Genomic DNA, 24419 nt, shown 5'->3' on the forward strand with positions numbered 1-24419 from the left:
CAGAAAACTGTTTGTTCCTCTGCTGCCCAGCAAAGGTACTTTTATTTAATGCCTTTGGGGCCTAAAAAGTAGGTGGTTCTTTCAGCTTTTTATTTTATGTGTGTTGTGTGTTACATTTTACTAACTTTATCTCACTGCAGCATGAACTGTTGTAAATGTTATTACAAGTTTTTCTATAGAGGGTATGCATGTGACGTCACAGCAAGTGAAGTCTCCGTGGTTACGGGCACTGAGAGGCAAAGAGCATGGAGATTAGCAGCATTAGTTTCAATCATTAGCGTCTTTAGCGTCTCTAAATTGTAAAATGAATTAGAATAAAAAAAAGGTGAAGAGCTGTTGTGGGATTGACTGTACCAACAGATTTGAAAAGCAGTCGGAGATATATTTTTACCAAGTTGCAACCTCCAAAAGGGAGCAAATCCCCATAGACCCCCATGTTAAAAAGCTCAACTTTACAGCATTATTAAACAAGTTTACAGCCTGGTACAAAAAACAGTTTTGGTCTCAGTGGTTTATTTCACCATTCATGACTCACTTTGAGTGACCGACAGTAGCCTGCGCTAACATCCATGGAATATCGGAATATTTGCTTGTGGGTGGAGTAAAGTTCATCCAACATGGCGAGCACGGGCTCCGCCCACTTTGGGCTTCATTTTTGAGGTACGACTCCCAAAGGAGAGAGAAATACGGTAAATGGATCGCTGCATTAGAAGAAACAACCGGAATCTATGCACAGAAACCTGGTGTTGTGGTTCACATTTAGTGTCAGGTTATATTAATTTATGCTGTATTTTTTTGATGAGGTCATACCTTAAATTACTTCTTAAGTTACATTCTGGAGGGCTGTCAGAGAAGTTTGTTTATTTCAGTTCCAACAATAAATAACAATAAAACAATAAATGGTAAATGATTGCTCCTCGCCATCCGGTCTGACGCTACAGTATTGTATGGCTAACGCTACTTCTCAGTAAAGCTCTTAGCGTTAGCACCTTTTATTCAGCTACATTTATCATAACTGAAAAAAACAAAAACTAATTTAAAACTGGGCCTAACCTACTTTTCCAAATGCATACTGGTTTGCACGGATCATTCTCCAGTCCATTTGTCCTTAATTTGATCTGATAATGCACATTTTTCCTGGTCTCGCTGTATTTATTCATTTCGACACATTTTTGCCACTCAGGGTGGCATGGCCCAAGGCAGCAGTGATGTCAGTGCATACCCTCTGTTATAGTTACAAACACAACACCCTCTGTACAGGAACAGACACCCGCATGGCTGTTGTTTGTATAACCCAGCAACTGTAGCACAGGAAGTCAGGTAGAAACCCTGTGGTTGGTCTGCAGCAGACACTCCCTGTGTCCGAACACCCTGAAAATGTAGGGTTGCACCACATAGTGAGCTCAATCCCAGCAGCTTTCGGACACTTCGGACGCAGTTAATGATGTCACTGCTGTCGCATCCTTACGTGTCCCATTGTAATTTATTACAATGGGACTAAAACGTGATGATTTTGTAAACAAATATTTGTGATGTTCATGAAATAATAAATAAAATTGTGTTATTTTCATGGCGAAACTTCAAAATGTGTCTCACTAACAGCCATTGATGGCGCTGGCCACTAGAGACGCAATGCATGATGGGATGTCCACCACCACCATCGGATGGTCACTAGTTTTTGCAGTGCTTTATGGAAAATTTAGAGTCCACTATGTAGGGCATAGAATTTAATCACTAAGGTGTTGGACACCACTACAAAATGGTGTAACCCCCCTATATAGTGTATATAGGGCCCTATATATATAAATTAGGGGGGCGAATTATTTAGTTAGTTCAATTTAAACTCCACAGAGCAACACCGATCAGCCACAACATTAAAACCACAACGGGGGAAGTAACTCACATTGAATCATCTTGTGACAATTCAGTGCTCTGCTGGGAAACCTTTGGACCTGGCATTTATTCATGTGGATGTTACTTAGTCATGTACCACCCACCTAGACCAGACACAGGCACACGCACCCCAAAGCAATAGATGCTCATTGACAGTTACACAAGGCAATGACCAGACCTGGTTCTTGCAGTGGGTGTCATGTGCATATTGTAGTTGCTCTGTCCAAAGTGGATCTTTTATAAGGGTCGTGCAGTGAGTGAAGGTAAATGTTAGCTCTCTCTGTCCTGAAGCATGGGCCCCGCCTCCTTCTTATTACATGCTTTTTTCTGAGGGGAATTTTACCTGAACTTTATCTGCGCCAACCAACCATGTAAGCCTTGTGCAGCAGAAATAGAGCGGCCTTGTGTACGAGACATGGCAGAGGCGAAGGTATGAAAATGTTCCCTTCCCTTCCGGCTCCTTCTGCTGTGATCAGCGTGAGCCGCGAAAGTGGAAAGGGCTGACTTGTGTTTTATCTAGCGTATTTTTAGAGGTGGCAGTTATAGACAAAGAGGACAAAAGACAAAAGGGGATGAAAACAATGAAATATTTCTCCGTCTATTGTGCGTCTCTTATAGTTTGTAGTCTTTAATTGGACTTCCTGGAGATACCTGCCTACAGGCCAAAGCACACGTGGCTGGATTTCTTTTCATTGTCACTTGAAAGAATAATGTTTGCAACATTATGTTTGACAAATGAGCATGTGGTGCTCGTTTTTACTCTTTTAAGGAGGTAAGCTGTGGTGCGGTGCACATGCCAAGGGTGGGTTCAGTTATTTTAACGCCTCGGTTTTGTGGTCACTAATACAGCACGAAACCCACAACAGTATCATGCACATATATATTAAAAATGTATCTCGTGTTTGCTCTTCAAACTCAGAATCCCCAAAGAGGGTATATAGTCTATGATTAAAGTCGAACCGTCAAAATAAACTGTCTCCAGTCCTCGGATGAAGGATTCCTCCTCCTTTGAGAACAAAAGACGAACCACGAAACGAGGAGAAAGGTGGGAATGGAAGTCCACAATTTAGCCTCGTTTTAATGACCTGCGGTTCGGGTTTCCCCGCCACATTTCCTAACATGTAAAAATGGCCTCTCGCCGTCTGCTCCCAACGGCCGTCCCTGCTCGTGCTGTACAAACATTTCTCTGCATTTTTATTGGGCCTCTTTCATCTGCGGCAGCCATGCAGTGGCATCACATGCTCGGTGCTCACATGGCATCTGTTATGTCAAAAAAAAAAAAAAAAGGAAAGAAGGAAAGAAAGAAGGAAAAGGCCTGTCATTACACCGCTGAGGTTGGAGATTAATCTATAATTGGTTAATTCATCCGCACCACATCTTATGGGAAATGAGGAGATTCTGCATGATTCATAATGTTTCCCATTAGCCACCGCTGCTCCTTCTTAAGCCCTTAACCGGACTGCCTGTTTCACTGTGACTAGTAGTGGCAGCACAAAGGCACTTACTCTGTTTTTGGAGTCGTGCCAGCGGAGTGGGACAAATGGAGTGACCCATTCAGTGGCTCTAAATTTTTTTAAAGACCTCTTCGCTCTAGCTCGGTGCTGACACAAAAGGAGGTATTGATGTAAGGAAAGACTGAAGCTTTTGTGGCCCGGGGAAGCCGTCCTTTCACGAACCTTAATTCAAAATGCAAATGGTGGCACCTACAGTGGGCCCATTTTATTTGAGCCCCTATTTATTTATAGCGTATAACAATGCAGACTTTCAAGAAGTGGTGCCGTCCGTGGGGTTATGCAGTGAACAGAAAATACTACGTACTCTGTAATTTTCTGGCGTAGCGGGAATTCATTTTTTAAATTAGAAAGGAATCTAATTCGGGGGGCTGCAAGAAAAGAAAGACACCTACTGACCGTCTTGTTTTCTTTGCACCACCTGCTGACCTTACCCCCCCACTCCCCTCCCCTGAGTGTTTACATTCTCTCCCCCCCTTACCCACAAAGTCATTGTTTGCGTTGCAGAGAGGCTGACGGAAGCTGAAATGCCACAGGAGTCTGGCAAGACCGCGAAATGTCTCAAATTAGCTAAATGTAGGGAGGTTGTCATGCTTTAATGTTTTCTTGTGGGACTGGGTAGAGGGGTTGGCAGGAGTCTACCGTGCATAAATACTGAGGTCATAATCACAATGATAAAGGGTGTTCTAGTGAAAACAAATGCAAAACAAAAGACTGCTTTTTTACTGTATGCAGGCAGCAGTTCCGCAGTGTTTATCACACACTACATACCCTGTGTTCTTATCGGCCGTTTTGGGAACAAGTGATAATATAACCACAACACAGTCACGCATTGCACAACTACAAGTTGAGAAGCTTGCGCAGCTTCTCTTTACTCTTATTTTTAACGTTCGAACATCCCAATTTTATTGCTTTGAAAGTCGCACGCTGCATTTTTTTGCTCGTTTCTTCAAGCCACCACATCCATTGCAATTATTGTTATTGCATTTCTTTATACATTTCCGTGGTTGTGACGGTCAGATGGCCCGACGTCTCGAGAGTCACTTTTCACATGTTTTGGAGTCTAAATCGAGAGAAAATGGGGCCTTCGCTTCCGTGCCCTCGGAAGGCTTTTACTCTGAGGTCGGCCGCAAACGAATTCCTCGAGAGGAGGAAAAACAAAGTGTTTGTCATCAGAAATTCATTAGTTTTCTGTAACTGCTTGTACTCTGGAGGGTCGTTGGTTGGGGGGGGGCTTTCCCAGCTGTCACTGGACGAGAGGCGGGGTACAACCTGGACAGGTCTCCAGTCTATCTCAGGGCTAACGCAGAGACAGAGACAGACAACCGTTCACTCTCACGCCTACAGCCAATTTAGAATCACCAATTAACCTAACAAGCATGTCTTTGGAGACGGTGGGAGGAAACCGGAGAACCTGGAGAGAACCCACATAGACACAGAGAGAACATGCAGACTCCACACAGAAAGATCCCAGTCGTCTGATGGATTCAAACCCAGAAACATCTCACTTTAAGGCAGGGGTCTTCAATGTTCCTCAGGCTGACACCCCAGAGATTATGTAGGGACCTACTATTATATACTGAGCTCGGCCTAGTGCTATTTATAAATATACGGTATTATTACCGTTTTGCGTTCAATATTAGGTTATTCAAATAATAAATGTTCAAATTTCAAACTTGTACAATAGTAGAGTGGCTGTGCAGCCGCTTTAAACATATCTAAATGTAGCAGGGACAGTGAATCACCAAAACATTTTGGCCTCAGTTGGTTGATGGGAGCGAGCTTCACTGTTAGTTTCTCTTCTTCAGTGTGCGTCCGGATTTCACCTGGGCACTGAACAGGCTCTCAGCTAATTGCTAGGAACCTGACAGCGTGTAATGTGCAGCCTCGTGATTGGATCAGTAGCCATAGGGGCGGGGCCTACTGAGTACAGGGGGTTTAGGATGACAGGTCAAGTGTGGCGCTGTGTGTCTCAACAGTGCACCGTGAGGCAACTTCTGCATCGTTGAGTGAGTGCTGACTGAAAGATAACCTCGATTTATCCACCTCACTGAAATATCTTTTTTTTTAATCTTTTAGTTTCTCAATAGTTACATTAGTCACGATGTGAAACAGATTATGAGTTGCCTCACTTTGGACACTTTCTGTGAAACAGCATGACAAGCGTTTTTGGTACAAGTTGAGTCAACCCACATATGTCTAGACTGTTACTTACATTTGTGGATGGTGGGGAAAAGACAAAAAAGTTAATTTTGCACTTACATCTGGTCTGTGATCTGTGTGCACAGGGCCGTATGTGAAGAAAGATTACAAACCTCATTAATCCCCCACCTATAACCACCAATCACAAAAAAAAAAGAGAGACTTCACATACTCTTGAGCCACTGTCAATAAATGTCAGAAATTTTCACTGGTTGAATTTTATGTGAAGGAGCAGCAGGATACCGGCTAGGAACTGCTTCCTATGCAAAGCCTAATGTGCTGATACACTACAAACCCGCTCATATGCTTTTCATGTAAAGCGGGAAAACTGTGCGAGATGACTGCGCTGTACGACGCATGACACGGTTTAATTTGTCTCACTGATCACTTGTGCGCTGCGAGTCTTGTGCAGTGAAACCCTGTTCCCACTCTTGGTGCCGTGGCTCATTATCGCAAGCAGCAACCTGAGTTTTATGAATCGCATTCCTCAGTCTAGAGATAATTTGCCGTGGATTTAGATTTATGTCTCCTCCTCAACCATCATTACTGCCAACAACAGCACAAGCTTTATATGTAGCTCTGAGACATGTCTGAATTACCTCAATTTGGTGTCTGCTTATCTCAGACCTTGATCCCCCGGCTCAGGCTGTTTTGCATATTTCGAACCCCCTCACGGTTGATGTGGCAAAGCACCATATAACAGAGCAGGCGGGTGTGGCTACCTAAATGCCCTCATTTTACTGCTGAGGAGGGGGACTGAGAAGGTTTTAATTCAGTGGAAAGTGGTTATTCTATATTTGCCCCGACCATACAGTGACTCCACCCTCCACACGTCCCACATAAAGTCGCTCCAGTAGGAGAGTTTATGAATGTTCAACCTCTCCTCCATTAGGTTTAAAGTCAGATGCTGCAGACCTGGCAACACTAGAGCAAACACGGGCAAAAATAGAACAACCAACCTAACCGGATAATGATCAGTGGATACTGTGAGCGAACCACTCCTCCAGCGAGGCTCAACAGTGTGTTGGAGGGTGGATGAATGAAGGGATAAGCACAAAAAGTTAGTGTTTTATGTATAAAAAAATTAAAAAAAGAGAGAGAGAGAGAAAAGGTGGAAAGATGAAGAGTGCATAAATGACTGCCTCTCTGCTTTGCTGTAAGCGGGTGGGGTCAGGTGGACAAAAATGACTTGGACCACATTATATGTAAAGTCGGAGTAATTACTAGTTTGGGAGACATAAATAGACGCTCCCACAGTGGTAAACACACTGGAAGTCAAGGCAGCTGCCTCTGCAGTCCTTCTTGCCTCCTCAGAGACACAGCAGCCAGTGTGCTGCAAGCTCAAACGTTTGATTAGATAGTACAAGCAACGCAAGGGGCTACTTCAGTTAGCAAAAAGTCAAGAGGAAGGAAGTCAGTGAGAGCTTGTGTACGTCAGCCTTCAAAGTAACTCTGTGGGTTTATTTGGAGACATTTTCTGTGTAGATGTATTTTTAGAGTAGTACTCTGAAATGTTTCAGTCCCAGTATATTCGGTTACTGATCGCAATGGCAAATGTGGTTTAATACCACATGACACGAAGCCCTTGCAACCTGTTGCCTGCAGTGTCTTTGAGGGGGTGAGGGGGTGAGGGGGTGTCCGGTGTGGTCTAGGTGGGTGGTACATGTCTGAGTTACATCTTGAAAGAGCGTGAGAGTGTCGAGACCGAATAGATTGAGCTGTGGTTATTTTTAAAGCTAGTTTGTAGTTAAGGGGTTTTTACTTTAATTGAGTCTAAATGTTCTTCTTTGTTAATGTAATGTTTCTTTATTTGGTACATAAGTGGACTCCCATAAAAGCTGATTGATGCAGGATTCCACAGTTTATTCTCACTTGCAAATACTGCAAGATATTATATTATTATATTATATTTGATCTACCACATTTGCTTCCTGTTTCACTCTCTTTGTTTGTTTGCAAGGATGTCTGGCAAAGATTTGATATCTTGGTGGCCGCCATGCTCACGTAGGTTGTATGTGAAACCATTTCACACCAGCGTTTAGTGTCCTCACGTCAAAAGTGTGTCCATATCAAAAATGAGATGATGCACGCTCAATGTAAAAATGGGTTTATTGCAACTAACAAAATTCATAGAGAAAAGACTTTACATCAGCAAACAGTCTGACAGGCTAAAGTATCAAGGTCTCTTATTATCACCAGCCAAGAGATCTGTGTCAACAGACAGAGACCTGCCAACCAAACCTTGCACAACGCTGCAAACCAGCTGCAGTTGGAATGTTAGCATACAGTAGCAGTGTAAACATCTGTTTTACATGATGGGTGCTTCCAGTCCCGAAGACGACTTCAAACAGCTTTTGGGCCAAATTACAAACATGCATATGTTATAAACTAAGGTATAGGTGTGCAAAAAAATAGTACCCCTGCAGAGTGGGGAAAGAACCCGTGGAACACATTCAAACCTGGAGTCACCTTTTAGCAAAGAGAATAAATAAATAAAATTTGCATGGGACATTACTTCTACTTCTTGTGAAGAAATGGCCTGGCACGACACTGGTATTTCCTCTTAAGGCCGTGGATATTATCCAAGGCTATTCATTTATTTTCCTCCCCATTCTTTGGAATAAAAGCAGCTTGTGTTGCTAATGCTAACGCAGGATTCGCCGGTCAAAAATAACTAATGGAGGTTCCTGGAAGTGTTTGGAACAGCAGACTTTCCTGTATTTGCTACCGGATTAAATATGGGCCAAGCTAACTGCACTGGCGGAGTGAAAATAGTGCAGAATGCAAAAACATAAATGTGCTCCTTTTAGTTCACCGTGCAATTCCACGCACTCTTGCTTCAGAAAGCCTTATACACATCTTCTGCTCAACGCTGCGTCTTCTTCATCTGGCTTTTAAATACTATAAAACTTTTAAATAGCACACTATCAGAAAATATACAGCTCTGTATCAGGATTAAAGATCCCAATAAATATAGTTCATAAAGTTTGGAGTTCATGTCCATTTGAACACTTTGTCCTCAATCAGACTAACAGACTTATCCGTTAGCATCTCTTCGCTGCTCACAAATTTGTACCCAAATAGCTTGAGCGTTGGCCCACAAACTTTCTGCACAACTTCGGCGATCTTGAACGGGAGACTGAACCTCCATTTCTCTACTTGTTCAGAGGAGTTCTTTTGCGTAGAGTAAACGCCGCTGGTCTCCTTCGAAGCCTGGGTGTTCTTCAGAATCCAAGATTTCACCTGCGGAGTGAACGGGATGCCAGTAAACCGGTACATCTCAGCTGCCTTCTTCATGGGGTACCGGGCGATGTCCTCGTACCGCACCAGCATGTAACGCCTGCGCAGCCACGGCGGCTGCTTGAGGCCGACCTTGGCGGACATGCGGATGTTGTCGCAGTTGCCTTTCAGCTTCCTCACCTCATCGTCGTCGATGGGCACGTCCCCGCCCGTGGCCCACTCCTTCCAGTTCTTGTATTTGGCCGCGAAGGCCACCATGCGTGAGGCCAGCACAGCCCGAGGGTCTCGGACCAGCTGAATGAACTTGATGTCGAGGCGCGGGTCTTCGGCCAGGGGACGGAGATTCTCGAGCTGCCGCACCCTCACCGACTTGATGGCCCTGTGCTCCTTCTGGAGGCAGGACTCGGACGCCAAGGTCAGGTTCAGGGGCCCGCAGCGCCTGGTCCTGCAGTGGTAGCGTTCGAACACCCCTTTGATGACGGGGCTGCAGACGGGCCCCTCGCAAAGAGAGCTGCTGGACTCCCTGCGGAACAGGGCGGTGGTGATGTGGCCCACGGGGAGGGGGTCGATGAAGCTTTCCAGCAGGGAGAAGTCACACAGAAACAGCTGCTGGAGCACGTCACGGTACGCCTTGGCCGCCGCTGTGGCGTTGGTGCCTCCGGTGTCTAGAGTCAGCATCTTTTCCACGTGCCACAGCGGCTCGAACAGGTAAAACATGTTGCTCCCCTGCTGGTTGAAAAACTCGCCCACAAACGAGGAGCCGGTCCGGGTGGTGGCTAACAGGAGAATGTGTTTCCTTCCCTTCAGCTTCACCTCCTGGTGCTCGCTGTAGTTCTCCAGGCGCCGCTTCATCAGCATTAAGTCCATCTGTCTGAACGAGGGGAAGGAACCATTTCGCTTCAGCAGCATGTGGGATAAACCACTAGGCTGTAAAGGGGTCTGCGGAGTCTCCTTTAAGATGATCTTGTCTGACACCCTGAAAGTGTGAGAGAAACCATAGTTATATCATCATAACATTTGTTTAAAGCTTTGAAGAAATAAAAACTGTTGGACATGACAAAAGCGCTGCATTGATGACTGAAGTAGACTTACCTTGAGATAATGTTGTTTTCTTTCTCAATGATAACAAGTGCCACAACAAAGACGATGGGTATGGTGTATTTGATCCTCATTCTTGGATGTAGCCTTGCCCGGATATGCTTTTGCGGACTGCTTCTTAATAGCTTCTGCCAATCTTGCAGGTCTCCGGTCGCCTTCTTAAAGAGCCTCCTGGTTGTTTGTATTCCCCGCTGCAGGCAATGTTTCATCCTGTAAATGAAATGAACATCAGTCTGTCAGTTACACATTGTTTTTTTGCACATTTGAAAGCAGATGTGAGTCCTTACTTTGATCTCAATTTCTTTTGTGAGAACACTTCTTGGGGAAGTAGACGCTCATTTTTTTTCTTGACCACTGTAGTTGCACCGTGATGCCAAGTCAGAGGAGCGGTTACACGAAGCCTCTTCTCCTTTTAGAGGCTCGTTTTCTTCCTCAATTTAAGAGATACGGAGCACATCAACATACTATGCAAAGATGCGGGCGTTTTCTCAGATGCAGAACAATATCCTACATCGGGAGCAGAATATCTTTCAAAATAGATGAGTGTGTTACAGTGGAATCTAAGCCAGTCTTTGTCATGAGGAAGTCCTTGTTATCTTTAAGTGAACCAGTGCATTTCGGGAACATGCCCACCCACCATGCAAGACTGGGGGGTGCTGCACATAGCCGTATTTATGAGTTCAGTTCTTGTAGAAGTTGCTCTATAAAAAAAAAAAATAAATAAAAAAAATAAGGGCACAATGAAATATGAGTGACAGACTGCAATCAAATGCAATTTTGCCAATTAAATTGTAATTCCACAATTGCGAAGCTGCTTGCCAAAAAAAACACACGAGTTGTCTGGCTCCTCTGCCTCCCGCTGATGTGCAAACCGCCAGCTGCTCCTCCATATCACCATATCAACACTTGGGGTGGGTGGGGAGGTGTCTACAGCACAGGGCCTCAGTGACACAGGTTACTGGTAGCTCCTGACACGCGTCCAAATGCTAAGGAGTAACCGTATACGGGGCAGAAAAACTGAAGGGGAAAGCCTGCTCGTCTCAAAGCCGTAAATTGTAGCCCTCTGATCCCGGAGGCCATTCGGTGCTTCTCTAAGTCTGTAAAGGAGCACACGGTGGGTAGTCAAATGAAGATAAGTGTGAATTTAATGGCGCCTGTTTGTGAATATCTTGCACATTCCTGTGAGATTAATATTAGTTTGCTTTTAAGATAATGGCAGCTTGACTCAGATCCCTGACTAATCTCCAGAATTTAGCATAATCCTGCCTAACTTGTCTGCCAGTGAACGGGTCAATAACACAGCGAGAGTAAATGAGACGGCCTCCGCTGCGAGGACAATTTGCGGAGCCACCAGCGACACACCAACATTCTCAGCTGAAGGCATCAAAGCCACCGTGTCTATGAAATATACGCAGCCGTTACTTTCTAAATCCAGGTAAATGTCTTTGTGTAACAACATCTGGCGGGTCCACTTCTCGCATCCTGTTGCAACCCCTGCCCTGGGCCAACTTCTTGCACAGAAGCCGGCCCAAATGACTGCAGTCTAAACACAGAGGATGGCTGGAAACTGCCTGCGAAATTCTCTGAGTGGGAACGGGAAGTTTACAGCTCCAATAGGGCACTGTTTACGTGGAACGGCGTGTAATGAAAAGGTGAACAGCCCCTGTACTGAGACACGTTTTCACTGGGGAGGAAAAGTCAGGCCTGTCTTGCACCACCCTGCCGCATGCCACAACCACAAAGGTCTCTTTACACAGGAGAGACTCCTCAACCCCCTTTGAGTTTGAGATCGGAGAACATAAACTTGCAGGTCATTCACACGTCACAGGGTCAGTGGCTAAGTCCCTGGATGTTACGAGTCATGTAGAGCTGGTCAGACAGGGGGAATTACCGAGTGGTTGTTTCAGGGTGAGTCAAGTACGACCACAGTTTGAGCAAATGTGTCGAGCTGTGGTTTTTAAAAAGGTGTTTTCCATAATGCCCGCTCCCACAAAAATCCGGACAAAGATAATTTGGCACAAACAGAGGATTATTTATGAAAACGTACGCCACTCCGTCAGGAATGCCGTGCGATAAAACTTAAAATAAATATTCTACCTCAACAATTCATCAAGAAAACAAGTGATCTGATGTTTTGTCATTTGAATGGTAAATTAGATGTACACCAATTATCTCAGCTTATTGCATCTGCTGTGTAAAGTAAAAAAAAAAAAAAAGAAGAAAAAAAAAGCTGACATTCCTGAATATTCACAAACCACTGAGGCATATGACACATTTGATCATCTGCTCATAACAAAACCGCCACTGCACCATTTATCATCTTGTTACAAATGCTTTTAATGGCCGCCTCTTGCTTAATGTAAATCTTATGTGGAGACAAATTAAACACCAGCCACCCAAATCCTCTGCCTGACATTGTGTTGCACTGGATGCAGACTGTACTGACGGATCGTCCCTGATTTCATATACCGGCAGATAATCTCGTGTAGGCGAGATAATTGCAGGATGAGCAGGTTTTATTTTAAACTGCGGTGGACTCTGGCATCTTTTTTTTTTTTTTTTTTTTTTTTTGGAGGGGAGATATTTCCAGCTGTATTGAGTCATTGTGGGTATTGTTAAGGAAATGCTGGACACTTTTCCTACATGTATTTCATCACTATAGTCATTATGGTCTTTTAAAATTAAGACTTTACACAAACAATTTTAAATCTTAATGTTTAACTAATCCCCAGGATTAGCCAAATACAGACAAAACAAAGTTGCCGTTGCTATGGTTGGCAAGAGTTTCATGAGTTGTGGCCTTTGTTTCAAGGGTTCATACTAATAAGTAAACTTATTAGTGAGAAGACAATGGATAATAAAGTGTTTGTATAGTCTGGCAATCAGGGCGTTGGGGAGCAATAAGGTTAGACCCAGATAGAGGTGGAAGAATCCTGGTTAGAGATAAAGTCAAACCCCGGTTAGGGTTAAGATTAGTAGTTTAAGGCGGACACAGTCTGGTTACGGATAAAGTCAGCCCCGGTTTAAGGCGGAGGGTGCCTTGTTAAGAATATGGCAAAAACCAGCTCAAGATGGTGGCAACCTGTTTAGGAATATGGTAAGCCTCGGGTTAAGGTGGAGTCAGCCTGGTTAGGAATAAAGTTGCCTCCAATTTAAGGTTTGGGGAGCTTGGTTGGGAGTAATGTTAGTCAGTGAGGGCCAACACATCAACAGAGAAAGACCTCACCCACCCCTTAATCTACACCCCATCTGCAGTATGGCATGCAGACAGCGAGTTCGATTGTGATCAGTGCAGTGTGAAAGATTGTGTTGATAAATTAAGGGTAGTGTGGTTATTTTGCACTTAACCACTAACATAAAAGGACATGCAACACATCTGTAAAGCCAAAAGCATACAAGTGCGTGGTTTTACTGAAAATGCAGAGCTGTAACTTGCATGCAGGTTTGCTGCAAAAGCTGAGCAATATGAGGGATTTGCTGATTTACTATGAGTCAGATTTGTAGTAAATCAGCCGAGGTTGCCTCTATGTAGATCATGCGCTGCAAATGAAGTTACAAACCGAAGTCATGCCTTCTTAATAAAAGGACCCTTAGGGAACGGAATCTCTAGAAATACGCCGAAGTAACTTCATTCTACTCTGAAATTGATTTATCCGCCGGATATTTAAGGTTTTGGTTCATTGTGAAGTAGGCAACAAGTTTTATGAAGGTAAAGAACAGTGTGTCCGCTCCTCATACCAACCATGCTGATGAGCTGCGGTGTCTGAAGGAGTCCCGCTTTTCATCCGTGAAGTTGATCAGCCTTTCCTCAAAGAGCGACTCCGGAGACAAATTAGTTCCATTAGACTAGAGTGACAGAAAACAGTCCAATCCAAAGCAGAGCGGCCGGACTAGTTTCACTGAGTTCAACCTGTAGATCGGATAGACTCATGGTTTCGGAGTCTGCCGGCCAGGCTGCCCAGTGAACTGAGTGACAAGTCACTGAAGCAGTTGCGAGTCACTGAATCACAAGAGAAAGTTTGGTCTGAAGGAGTGGAGCTTCAGACAGGAGGCGCACTGCCACGGCCCCTCAGTGACCCTCTGCTTCACTACAAACAAAACCAACGCATGATAAACAAACACGACGAACAGTTTTAGTTTGAACTTTTCGGTGGGGTTGTTAGTCTAATATTTTCTTTAAAGTTTGCTGTTTTAGGCCAATCTTACATTATTTTTTGATATCTTTGATGTTGTTGCAATAGAAGGGTGAGCACGCCCTCTAGTGGTGAAACATACAATCTGCAATCTCTTTTTGTAAGTTGTTATCTCAGTCTAACTGTCTTTCGTATTATATTATATTATATTATATTATATTATATTATATTATATTATATTATATTATATTATATTATATTATATTATATTATATTATAGAAGTTAGTTATTCAATTCATGTGAACTTAAATTCCTTTATTGTTTGGTGATAATTAATTTCATATATACATTCATTAGTTCGTTCTATTATTTATATGTTTATTTTTGTAAATATTGTGTGTGTGTATATCTATCTATCTATCAGTCTGTCTGTCTGTCTGTCTGTCTGTCATATTGCGTTTATGTGACTTTAAAAAAGGCCCTTTTGGAAATAGATTTATACAGCTGCTGATAACAACACATAAATTAAATTCCTAAATTAAATAAAGGAATTATATATTTAAAAATAAAAATAAAAAACAACATTAGTTGGTTTTATAATTAGCGTTAGCCCCAAATAAAACCACTAAGTGTGAATTACAAAAAAAACGCTTTCTGACTCGGAACTACAATTCCCAGCAAATGTGTCGCTCAGTGATGACGCACCAACGGAGAATTTTCAGGAAGGTTGCAGAACACTTGCGTCAGTAACTGCGCACGTCTTTCTAGAAAGGTGATCGACAACCGCTGCTCTCGGTACGTAACGTTTTTAGTGTTTTAAAGTTTACAGTTACACAACAAATGCGCAATATCAGCGTTAAAGGTTAAATTATTTGACTGGACTGTATTGTTGGTAGGAGCCAGAGACTTTGTAGTTTACTGCGGACGAATTGTGTTAGATTTACGCAGCTATAACATGCTAACTGTTACCCAGTGTTAGCTAGCTCAGTTAACTGCTGTTATATCATAGCTTATTTTTTCAACTAAATAACCAGTATTTCTGCTACAATGTGTTATTATTGTCTCACCTTGACAAATAGACGTTTGTCTAGAACAGCATATTGATATTTACGTACGTGCCTGCTGTTACTGACCCTTTGTTTATTTTGCAGACACCAGAGAATAAAACACTGCGTGGCCAGAAAATACATATATAATAAATAAACACCTGGATTTAACTAAACAAATAGGTAGGAGTCTCCTGTTTGATAGTTACTGCATGCTGCAAGTTATTTAACCCCATGTGTATGTCATTGATTTCTCCAGACAATGACAGTAAAAGTTATTATTCTCTTCTCGTTTCGACTTTGGGCAGATGGGTCCCTACATATCTTCCTGTTAAAAGGGAGTTTTTGCTTTCCACTGTCACCTTCATGCTTACTCTGGAGGTTTCAGGCCAGATTTAGTAAAGCGTCTTCAGTCAGTTTGTGTTGTTATTGGGGCTATATAAGTAGAAGTAAATTGAATTTGTTAAACAACCGTGTGCAAAGATGCCTTATGTAGTCGTATAAAAGATGTTAATCCATTTGAGAAGGGTCAAGTCATTAGCATGCATCAGTCAGAGAAAACGTCAAGTGTCTACTGTACCAGCCTGTGGGGGAAGTGCTATGATCTGAGGTTTAGGTTTAACAACATTATGCCCAAAGAATGAGGTCAGCTGACTCCCTTAATATACCGTAAGACCAGGTTATTCCATGAATGGATTTTTTTCTTGCCTGATATCACAGGCGTATTCCAAGATGACAAAACCATGATCAGTCGGCCTATAAACCTTGTGACGTTGCAGAAGCTTCCTCTGCCACAGCAAATGTGTGCAGGAATAAAAACTAAATGTGGTCCAATGAAACATTAGTGTGTGTGAAACTTTTTCTTATTTATTTATTTTTTTTTGCCAGGCAGTGTATCGTGTAACCATGTTGGTGGCGAGGCTGACATGTCTGAGGAGTCTCCCGCTCGTCGGGCTACGTCCTGTGCTGACACATGGCTCCCCAGCCCTGAGGACACCCACCATGAAGGCCTGTTCACCCCTGCTCAGGCCCCAACAGGTACTGTAATGTTTATCTCCTGGGGAAAACGCACATTTAAGGGTGCAGGCGGATATCGAACCTAGAGGGCCTCAGCTTATATGGTGTCCTCGTAGCTCATCTGATTGATCCTGTTGAAATAATCTTTGCACAGCACAACTCTTGATAATTCACGCATCGCCTTTGACTGATGAAAAATGAATCAATATAGGCATCAGTATTTTCACGTAGACTATAAACAGACAGAAGGACAAACTGTCTCTGCTCCTGTCTCTTAGTTAAACAGTGATGTAGTTTGGAGCATGTTTGATGCTTCAAATTTTATTGTCTGGCTCATTCAGGCTCCAGAGACAGAAAAATATTAAAAAAAACAAAAAAAAAATCTGATATTTAGACTGATTTACATCATAGTGACAGTACAACATGCGAAGGCACCAATTCAGTGTTGCAAGGTGACATTGTGGGAAAAAAACGTAATAAAAGTGGGTAGACTTTTTGTTTTTTTTTAAAGCTCTGTCCAACATAAAAATGAAAGTTGTATCTATTCAGAGAATTCTCATATGCAAAAACATTTAACATTAACTGTGTTTTAATTAACTCTGTCTTAATTAAACGTATAAATTTAATCCCTAAGGTTAATTACAGTTGTGCCTCGATCAGCTGACCTTGGGATAGTAAATATAGCATTGAAAAGCAAAACAAACTGGCACGTAGTCTCTTTAAAAAAAGGGAAGAGGGAGATGGGAGATACTATGTAGACTTGACGTGACACATGCAAGTTGCACACTTTCTGTTTGTTTTCTATTGTGACTGACTTCTTCTTTCACCAGGGTTATTCCTCTAAGGCCAGATTTGGTTTCCGCCGTGCCAAGACTGCCAGAGAACAGCTCAAAGAAGCAGCTTTTGAGCCAGCAACAGACACGGCCATGAAAAGTAAATCTTAATGATTAAATATTGTATATTTAACTTTAGTTTTACATATTCTGTACTGTTACTGGAGAGTTATGCTTTGCATTCTTATATTGACCATAGTTTAAATTATTGCAGTTATTTTATTTATTTATGTATTTATTTTTGAGGTATTTCGAGTCGCGCCATGTCTGTGTTTTCATCACACATAGAAATGCGCCAAACCTAAATATCAGTTATGGTAATGGTAACACCCACATTTAAAAAGAAAACTCTCTCGCTTTACAAATTATGACATATCGCAAGGTGAGACTTTACAAAGACTTTATTGAAATTTCAGAACTATCTCTTTTATTTTGAAACTGTAATGGAGACACAGCTACATGCTTCTCAATAAACTGTGGTGCAGTGGAAAATAAAAGAGAATATTTGCCTAAAAGTGTTTTTGTTCTGTCACTAGTCGACAGCATGGGAAGAATGATTCTGGCTGGAGGTGCAGTAGTTGGACTTGGAGCTCTGTGTTACTACGGGCTTGGCATGTCCAATAATATCGGTGCCATTGAGAAAGCAATGTGAGTGACTCTCTGTTTATTTTTTAAAGGCAATCGCAGTAAAAGTCAATATTTGTTTCACATCTTATTAATTCCCCCTTTACTCTCTGTGCAGGATCTGGCCTCAGTACGTGAAGGACAGAATCCACTCCACCTACATGTACTTTGCAGGCAGTGTTGGACTGACGGCTCTGTCCGCTGTAGCTGTGAGCAGAACTCCAGCACTTATGGGTCTGATGATGAGAGGATCCTGGCTGGTAGGCTTTAAAACCTTTTTTTTTACTTTTCAATAGGGAATCATTTCACATAATAATAGATATTTATTATGTGTGTGTTTTGTTTCTTTATAAATAGGCAATTGGAGCAACTTTTGCTGCTATGATTGGTGCCGGGATGCTGGTTAGGTCCATTTCTTACGAGCACAGTCCAGTTCCCAAACACCTTGCTTGGATGCTTCATGCAGGTTTGTTTTGTACCATGTTATTTCTCTTCTGTAGTTTCCTTGTTGACCACTAGGGGGCAGTCATGACTTTTAACACCCCTTACATCACACTTAAACATATGGTACTAATCTGTTTTACTCCTGTTTGTTTTCAACCTGGCATTTAGTTGTTGTTGTTTTTTGTTTATTTTTTTGCTTTATTTATGGTTAAGGTGTGATGGGTGCAGTCATCGCCCCCCTTACTCTTCTGGGAGGGCCCCTGATGATGAGGGCCGCCTGGTACACAGCTGGCATCGTGGGAGGTCTCTCCACTGTGGCCATGTGTGCCCCAAGTGAGAAGTTCCTCAACATGGGAGGGCCCCTGGCTGTCGGCTTTGGAGTGGTGTTTGCCTCTTCTATTGGTCAGTATAACGTGTCTCAGTTGTTCTACACGTGATGCAAAAAGCTGCATATTTGAGATAATGTAACAGTGCTACAGTTGGGTTGTGGTCTGAATGAAAGAGGAGACTTTCCAGAGTCGACATTCTGATTCTACGCTCTATTTATAGGTTATTGTCAAGTGTAAAATTCAGCTTTTTCCATTTTCACAGCACTGGTTGGGATGACTCTAAAAATGTGTGAATTATTATTATTTATTCAGTAAAAGTCAAATTATTCATTATTCAAGCATTGGGCGCTTAATTAAAACACGAAGCTGATTATTGAATGTCAGATATATGTTTTACCAAGATGATATCCCTGTCTTACCACGTGGAAAGTGTCACTGTGTTAATTATATATATATATATATAAGTAACAACCTGGTGAGTAAATCACAGTTGGATTATGGATTTATGCAAATTATTTGCTTATCATCACACAATAGGAGTATATTCACTTCGTGCATTTGTTAAATAATTAACATAATAAGTGTAGTCAGCCTAAGCAAAGTGAGTATTAGGTTTATCTTTTATTATCTTTTGTGAACACTTGTTTTAATATTATTTTAGTCAGATGATGTGAAGTGGTTCAAGTAACTTAAATTTTAGCGACGTTCTGGATTCATTGACGTGTTTGAATTAATGATATGTTGAGCTTAATATTTAACACCTGTTTTGGAGACCGTCACAATATTAGGAAGTTGGTCGTAATGTTATGCCTGATCGGTGTATAGTGTGCAGACCTCTGTGCAGGTTTTGCAGCAGCCTCTTATGATTTTGGGTTCAGAATTTGGCTGCATGTGTGCACTAAAGTGGTGTGAACTTTTACTGACTGGGTCAGTCTGCTTAGTCTCTCAGTATTTTTGGTGTCGTCTCCCTACATAGATATTATAATAACACGATGAGCTACTGAATTATTTAAGTGTCGATTCTATGAGTTTGACCCCAGAATTTTTAACGTCCTCCTCTTCGTTCAGGATCGATGTTCCTGCCGCCGTCCTCAGCGTTCGGAGCAGGCCTCTACTCGATCGCCGTCTACGGAGGCCTGGTCCTGTTCAGCATGTTCCTCCTCTATGACACGCAGAAGGTCATCAAGAAGGCGGAGACGCACCCCGTCTACGCTGCCCAGAAATTCGACCCCATCAACGCGTACGTCACATTTTTAAAATGTGTTTTTTCTGCAGGCGTCTAATTTACCAATCTGTGCGTAACATTATATATTATTTGTGCAGGTGCATGGGGATTTACATGGACACGCTGAACATCTTCATGAGGCTGGTGATGATTCTGGCCAACGGCGGCGGCGGCAGAAGGAAGTAAACCTGTAACTTCAGCATCAGTTTTACTCCCCACAGAGCTGATGTTATGTTCCCAGCGGCATACACCAGGTGTTATCTTTTAGTGACAATTCTTATGTAACTGGTAGATCAACATCAGGGTTTTTGCAAGTGTGCGAAGATGAGGATTGCACTGTGTGGTGCATGCTGCCAGTAAAGAAGACAGATTTGTTGTACGTTGATAACGCACTGAGACGGAGCTCTTACCTTATGATTTTTTTGAAGCATATGGTTCATCCTGGGTCACAAATGAGTTCATTCTGTCTGTTGGTGTCAGTTTGCTTGCCTCCAGGTGTTATTATTATTTGTGTTTTCTATTTATTTCCACTCGCGCTCTCCGCTTGAGAAATCAGAAATGTAATAAAAAAAAAATGCCTCAAACGTGAATCACACAGTAGATCGGTCTATATTAGCAGTACAATAAATTCTGTGTGTACTTGCTTAAAAGAATCACTCACATTGTACTTCTGTGATGGCTTGAAGAGACTGATATTGATTCATATCTATGTGATGCAGTCATTTCAACGATGGAAGCACTTAATAAAAAAAGGTTCCTGTTGGAAATACAGAGGTGTTGAATTATTTTCATAGTATCAAGTTTAAGGGACAATTCAACAGAGATGAGTAAACATCTGTATGGCCCATAAAATTTATTGTGATCACATCATTTCCATAAATATCCTAAATATTTTACTTTTTACTTAATATTAGGTAAAATTTTTTACACTGATCTAATCATTTAGAGCATTTACACCGATCAGCCACAACATTAAAACCACTGACAGGAGAGGTAACACTGAACCATCTTGTGACAATTCAACCTCCTGCTGGGAAATGTTTGAACCTGGCATTCATTCATGTGGATGTTACTTAGACATGTAGCACCTACCTACACCAGACCAGTCACCCCCCACCCCATAGCAATGACACTCCTTGATGGCAGAAGCCTGACAAACGCACACAAAAACACTTTGGGAACAACTCAAAAAAATATGAAAAACAGCACAAGGTGTTGACCTGGCCTCAAAATTCACTGGACACCAAACTAATGAAGTATCCTCAGAGGCCCCTCCCTTCAAAAAAGGCCCTCACCAACAACATCCTGTTATCAGACACCACAGGACACCCTCAGAATGTTTATGTCCATTCTTTGATGAGTCACAACTGTTTTGGAGCCCTACACAATGTTAGGGAAGGTGGTCATAATGTTATGCCTGATCGATGCATCGTGCTATCTACAATTCTCTATTAAAGCAACATAATGAACATAAAGAGTCACTTTGGACAATTGGGACTGTGCAAATGTCCATTGTCCATTGTCTTCATATAATTTTAAACTGCTATTTAATAAACATGCATCCATACGAACACATTGTTAAATTGTTGCATGTTACTCTTTGGTGAGCAGCGTTTAGTCCATTCAGTTCATTCAAGGAAGAACTTATTAATGAATGATGACGTCTCATACTTTTTTTTTATTGACTGCACTTTTGATTGAACTTTACAAATGAGTTCACTAATTTGCAAAAATCACATACACTCAAATAACTGGAGCACTTCCTGGGATTAATTCTCGTGACTTGCTGTGTAAACTTCAGTTCTTAATCTGCCGCTAAATGCTTCGAAAGTGACATATTTCGGTGTTTGTTATCCACCCTCAGTGGACTGGACCAGACTGAGGGACCAGCGGGGGGCCCCACCTTGCATTTCCCCGATGCGCGGTCAGTGTGTAGCAGCAGATGACAAAGGCTTAGCGTAGTAATCCTCTTGTCCGCCATCTGGCCGCTCCTCTAAAATTAAACCTTCAAACCAGGGCACTTGCAACAGATGCTAACATCTGTAAATACGCAGGTGTCTCATTAAAGGGTGTACACGTGGAGCGGGCAGCTGCAAGGCGGTGTTTTAAATCTGTCAGATCATGTCAGTGGTTTGGATACTTATGATTCATATATGCAGTGTGCTGGGGTCGGGTAAAGAGGGCAATAATGGATGAGATGGCTAAAGCTTCCGTATCCAGGGATCGGACATTACTGAGGATTAAATTTGCCCTCTGTCAGTCATTTTTTATATTGATGAGCAACATTTGGGCTGAGTCCAGGGCTTGTGCTGCTTATCATAGGCCTGAGCCAGTTTGTGTGTGTTTCCTTATCAGGCACATTTCAATATTAGGATTCAGTTTTTCAAGTTTACATTTCAATAAATTTTTGATAGACACTTGTCGTTTATGTGAAATATAAAAAATATTCACGAGATATTTTGGTTCCCTGATTGGTGCCATTATGAGGATGGAGTACAAGTACTGGCATAACATTATGACCACCCTTCTAATGTTGTGTAGTTCTCCCTTGTGCCTCCAAATCTGTTGTGACTCATCAGAGAATGGACTTTGGGTCTTTGGGTCCTATGGGTTGAGAGGAGAGGCCTCTGTGGATCATCCCACAGATACTTGATCAGTTTGGGATCTAGGGGATTTGTAGTACAACACTTTGTACTTTTTCATGTTTTGTTTGAGTTGTTCCTTTTGTGCATGTGTATGTATATGAGATAGAAAAATATTAGGTTTAGTAAACGGGTCGTATTCATGCATGAATAAGTGCATTGTTTCTCAGTTCGAGGACTGTGCCGGACGCCTGAGGACTTGGTGTCATCTCAAGAAGTTACTCCCTCTTTCCAGAGAAGAGAAGCGATAACTAACCTCCTCTTCCGTAACCTTGAGTTGTGTGAGATCCTGTGGACTTCTGGAGAAAACTGTGACTTTGAGATCCTCACTGCAAGAATGGTAATTTTTCCTTTTCCACCTCACACTGTGTCAGGCTGCATCCTGCTGGGGGTGGCTGCTGCCATCAAGGAGTGTCATTGCCACGGGGTGGCGGGTGCCTGGTCTGGTCTAGGTGGGTGCTACATGTCTAAGTAACATCCACATGAATGAATGCCAGGTCTAAAAGTTTCCCAGTGGAACATAACAAGATGGTCGTTATTCACTTCTCCTGTCGGTGGTCATAATGTTACGCCTGATCAATGTAGGCCTGCTATTAGTCACATACTAACTACTTTTGCATCATTAATGTGGGCATCTTTTGGTTCATTCTTCACTAACTAACCAGGCTTTAACTAATGATTAATTGCTCCACAGAATTTGATGAGAAGCTCCTCATTAGCTAGTGGGTTAGCTAGCAGTTATTAGCTGCTGCTCCTTCCTTGGGAACTGTTTAAAGTTTTACGTCCCCATATAATCTACTGGAGCTGAAAGCCAGAGCTTAATACAATGTCAGTCTCAGTCTGAAATTTAAGATTTTATATTATTTCTATATAATGCTACTTCATACCTTACAGTACTGCCAGACGGGCTATCACAGATTAGCTTAAAATTATCGTATTTTGAGGAAAATTATTTCACATACCTGATTTCAGGACCATCTGCTACATAAAACATTGCCACAGACCTTATAGCTTATAATACGGTTTTACCTTTAAATAAACTAACGGCGCTGTTTGCGTTTGCTAATAGTCATGATTTTTGGAATTATTGATCCTACAGAGTGATATTATCGAACAAATCTGATAATTATGGTACATCTGGCAACGCTGATGCCATACTTTAAACTGCTTTTCAGTAGGAACTTGATATTTTAATCTTCAACATTAATCTGACAGCTAGCTGCTAAATTATGCAAATGGCAAAAAAAAAAAAAAGGTTTATGATGATCTTCTAACGTATAATTTGTTTCTGTACAATAGGTGGCTCTCCCCCCGTGCACCCACACGATCCCCCTCTACCTTAAACGTGTTACATTGATCCAGGGACTATTCTCATACCTGTGAGCGCAGGAAGCGCACACACTCTCCACCTCTTAATGAGTCAGAGAGTGCGGTTAACGCGCGTGGCTGATATGACAGGTAAACTCTGCCCGACACGTGCTTGTAAACGGATCTGATGAAATAATGACCAAAAAAAAAAAAAAAAAAAAAAGCTGTGTGGAAGCTGTGTTCAAAAATAAAAACGATGACGTTTCTGGCTCTTCGCTGTTGTCAAGACGTCATAGGCAGTTTTCCTCCCCTGTCACTTTTTTCAGCTGATTGTTTTCACACTGTATCTCTTCTAGACTGAGCCCTGTGTTATGAATTTGACCTGTTAAAGCTTGTGCTTGTGAATCACTACAATCGTGTTTCGACGGCGCTTAGCGGCAAATATCATCTGTAGGTGTCAAACTATGATGACTTTTACCATTTGTGAAGCATCTTCTTGGTCCATGTTTATTTGTTGTAGTCAGGTCACAATGTTTCCTGAGGAAAGTGGACCGCAAAGGCCACATAAAGCCTCTTTGCTGTAAGAGACTCACAGGTGCATCTGAGGCTTGTGTTGGTCAGTGCGTTGCCAATGAGAGTGTCCACATGACGCCCAGGCCACTGGGACTCACTACAGGTGACTAATGAGTTTACTGAAACCCTTTAAAGCACCAGGGAGAGGAGCCAAATGAGCACCGCATCCCAACAAATAAATAAAAAGAAACAAATGTGTCAGAACGGATGTTTCTTTCAGGGCCCGACAGTGTTCAGTTATGTTTAACGTAAGCTCACAACTGCTTTCGTGCATCCAGGAGGAACGACGAAAGCAGTGCC

The 24419-nt window shown here is 42.3% G+C and overlaps 2 protein-coding genes across 6 annotated transcripts; one reads left to right on the forward strand and one right to left on the reverse strand.

Moving 5' to 3' along the window:
- Positions 1–7697: 7697 nt before the first annotated feature.
- On the reverse strand, positions 7698–14042 carry LOC125021960 (carbohydrate sulfotransferase 3-like). Of its 4 annotated transcripts, XM_047608177.1 has the most exons (4): positions 13687–14041; positions 10232–10371; positions 9939–10154; positions 7698–9822 (listed from the first exon to the last, which is right to left on the reverse strand). In XM_047608177.1, the coding sequence occupies exons 3-4, from the start codon at positions 10151–10153 to the stop codon at positions 8601–8603; spliced, it is 1437 nt and encodes a 478-aa protein (XP_047464133.1). In that variant the 5' UTR covers position 10154; positions 10232–10371; positions 13687–14041; the 3' UTR covers positions 7698–8600. The 4 variants fall into 4 exon arrangements, with proteins under 4 accessions (XP_047464133.1, XP_047464130.1, XP_047464131.1 ...); XM_047608174.1 differs by lacking the exon at positions 10232–10371 and having other exon boundaries at positions 13683–14042; XM_047608175.1 differs by lacking the exon at positions 10232–10371.
- A 722-nt stretch (positions 14043–14764) lies between these two features.
- On the forward strand, positions 14765–20367 carry ghitm (growth hormone inducible transmembrane protein). Of its 2 annotated transcripts, XM_047609795.1 has the most exons (10): positions 14793–14873; positions 15230–15307; positions 16013–16162; positions 16972–17074; positions 17511–17622; positions 17717–17858; positions 17956–18064; positions 18256–18444; positions 19440–19611; positions 19695–20367. In XM_047609795.1, exons 3-10 carry the CDS (start codon positions 16031–16033, stop codon positions 19780–19782), a joined length of 1047 nt encoding a protein of 348 aa, XP_047465751.1. In that variant the 5' UTR covers positions 14793–14873; positions 15230–15307; positions 16013–16030; the 3' UTR covers positions 19783–20367. The 2 variants fall into 2 exon arrangements, with proteins under 2 accessions (XP_047465752.1, XP_047465751.1); XM_047609796.1 differs by lacking the exon at positions 15230–15307 and having other exon boundaries at positions 14765–14873.
- The last annotated feature ends 4052 nt before the right edge of the window (positions 20368–24419 follow it).

The sequence above is a fragment of the Mugil cephalus genome, chromosome 16 (assembly GCF_022458985.1).
Source record: "Mugil cephalus isolate CIBA_MC_2020 chromosome 16, CIBA_Mcephalus_1.1, whole genome shotgun sequence".
NCBI classification, from domain to species: Eukaryota; Metazoa; Chordata; class Actinopteri; order Mugiliformes; family Mugilidae; genus Mugil; species Mugil cephalus.

Excerpts from the sequence above, each read along its gene's own strand:
- LOC125021960 (XM_047608174.1), bottom strand. The coding sequence starts at position 13,729 with ATGAAAAGCGGGACTCCTTCAGACACCGCAGCTCATCAGCATGGTTG. Across the intron at positions 10,155-13,682 it reads GCAGCTCATCAGCATGGTTG|GATGAAACATTGCCTGCAGC; the intron begins GTATGAGGAGCG and ends TTTCATTTACAG. Across the intron at positions 9,823-9,938 it reads GAAAACAACATTATCTCAAG|GGTGTCAGACAAGATCATCT; the intron begins GTAAGTCTACTT and ends TCACACTTTCAG.
- ghitm (XM_047609796.1), top strand. The coding sequence starts at position 16,031 with ATGTTGGTGGCGAGGCTGACATGTCTGAGGAGTCTCCCGCTCGTCGGG. Across the intron at positions 16,163-16,971 it reads CCCTGCTCAGGCCCCAACAG|GGTTATTCCTCTAAGGCCAG; the intron begins GTACTGTAATGT and ends TTCTTTCACCAG. Across the intron at positions 18,445-19,439 it reads GGTGTTTGCCTCTTCTATTG|GATCGATGTTCCTGCCGCCG; the intron begins GTCAGTATAACG and ends CTCTTCGTTCAG.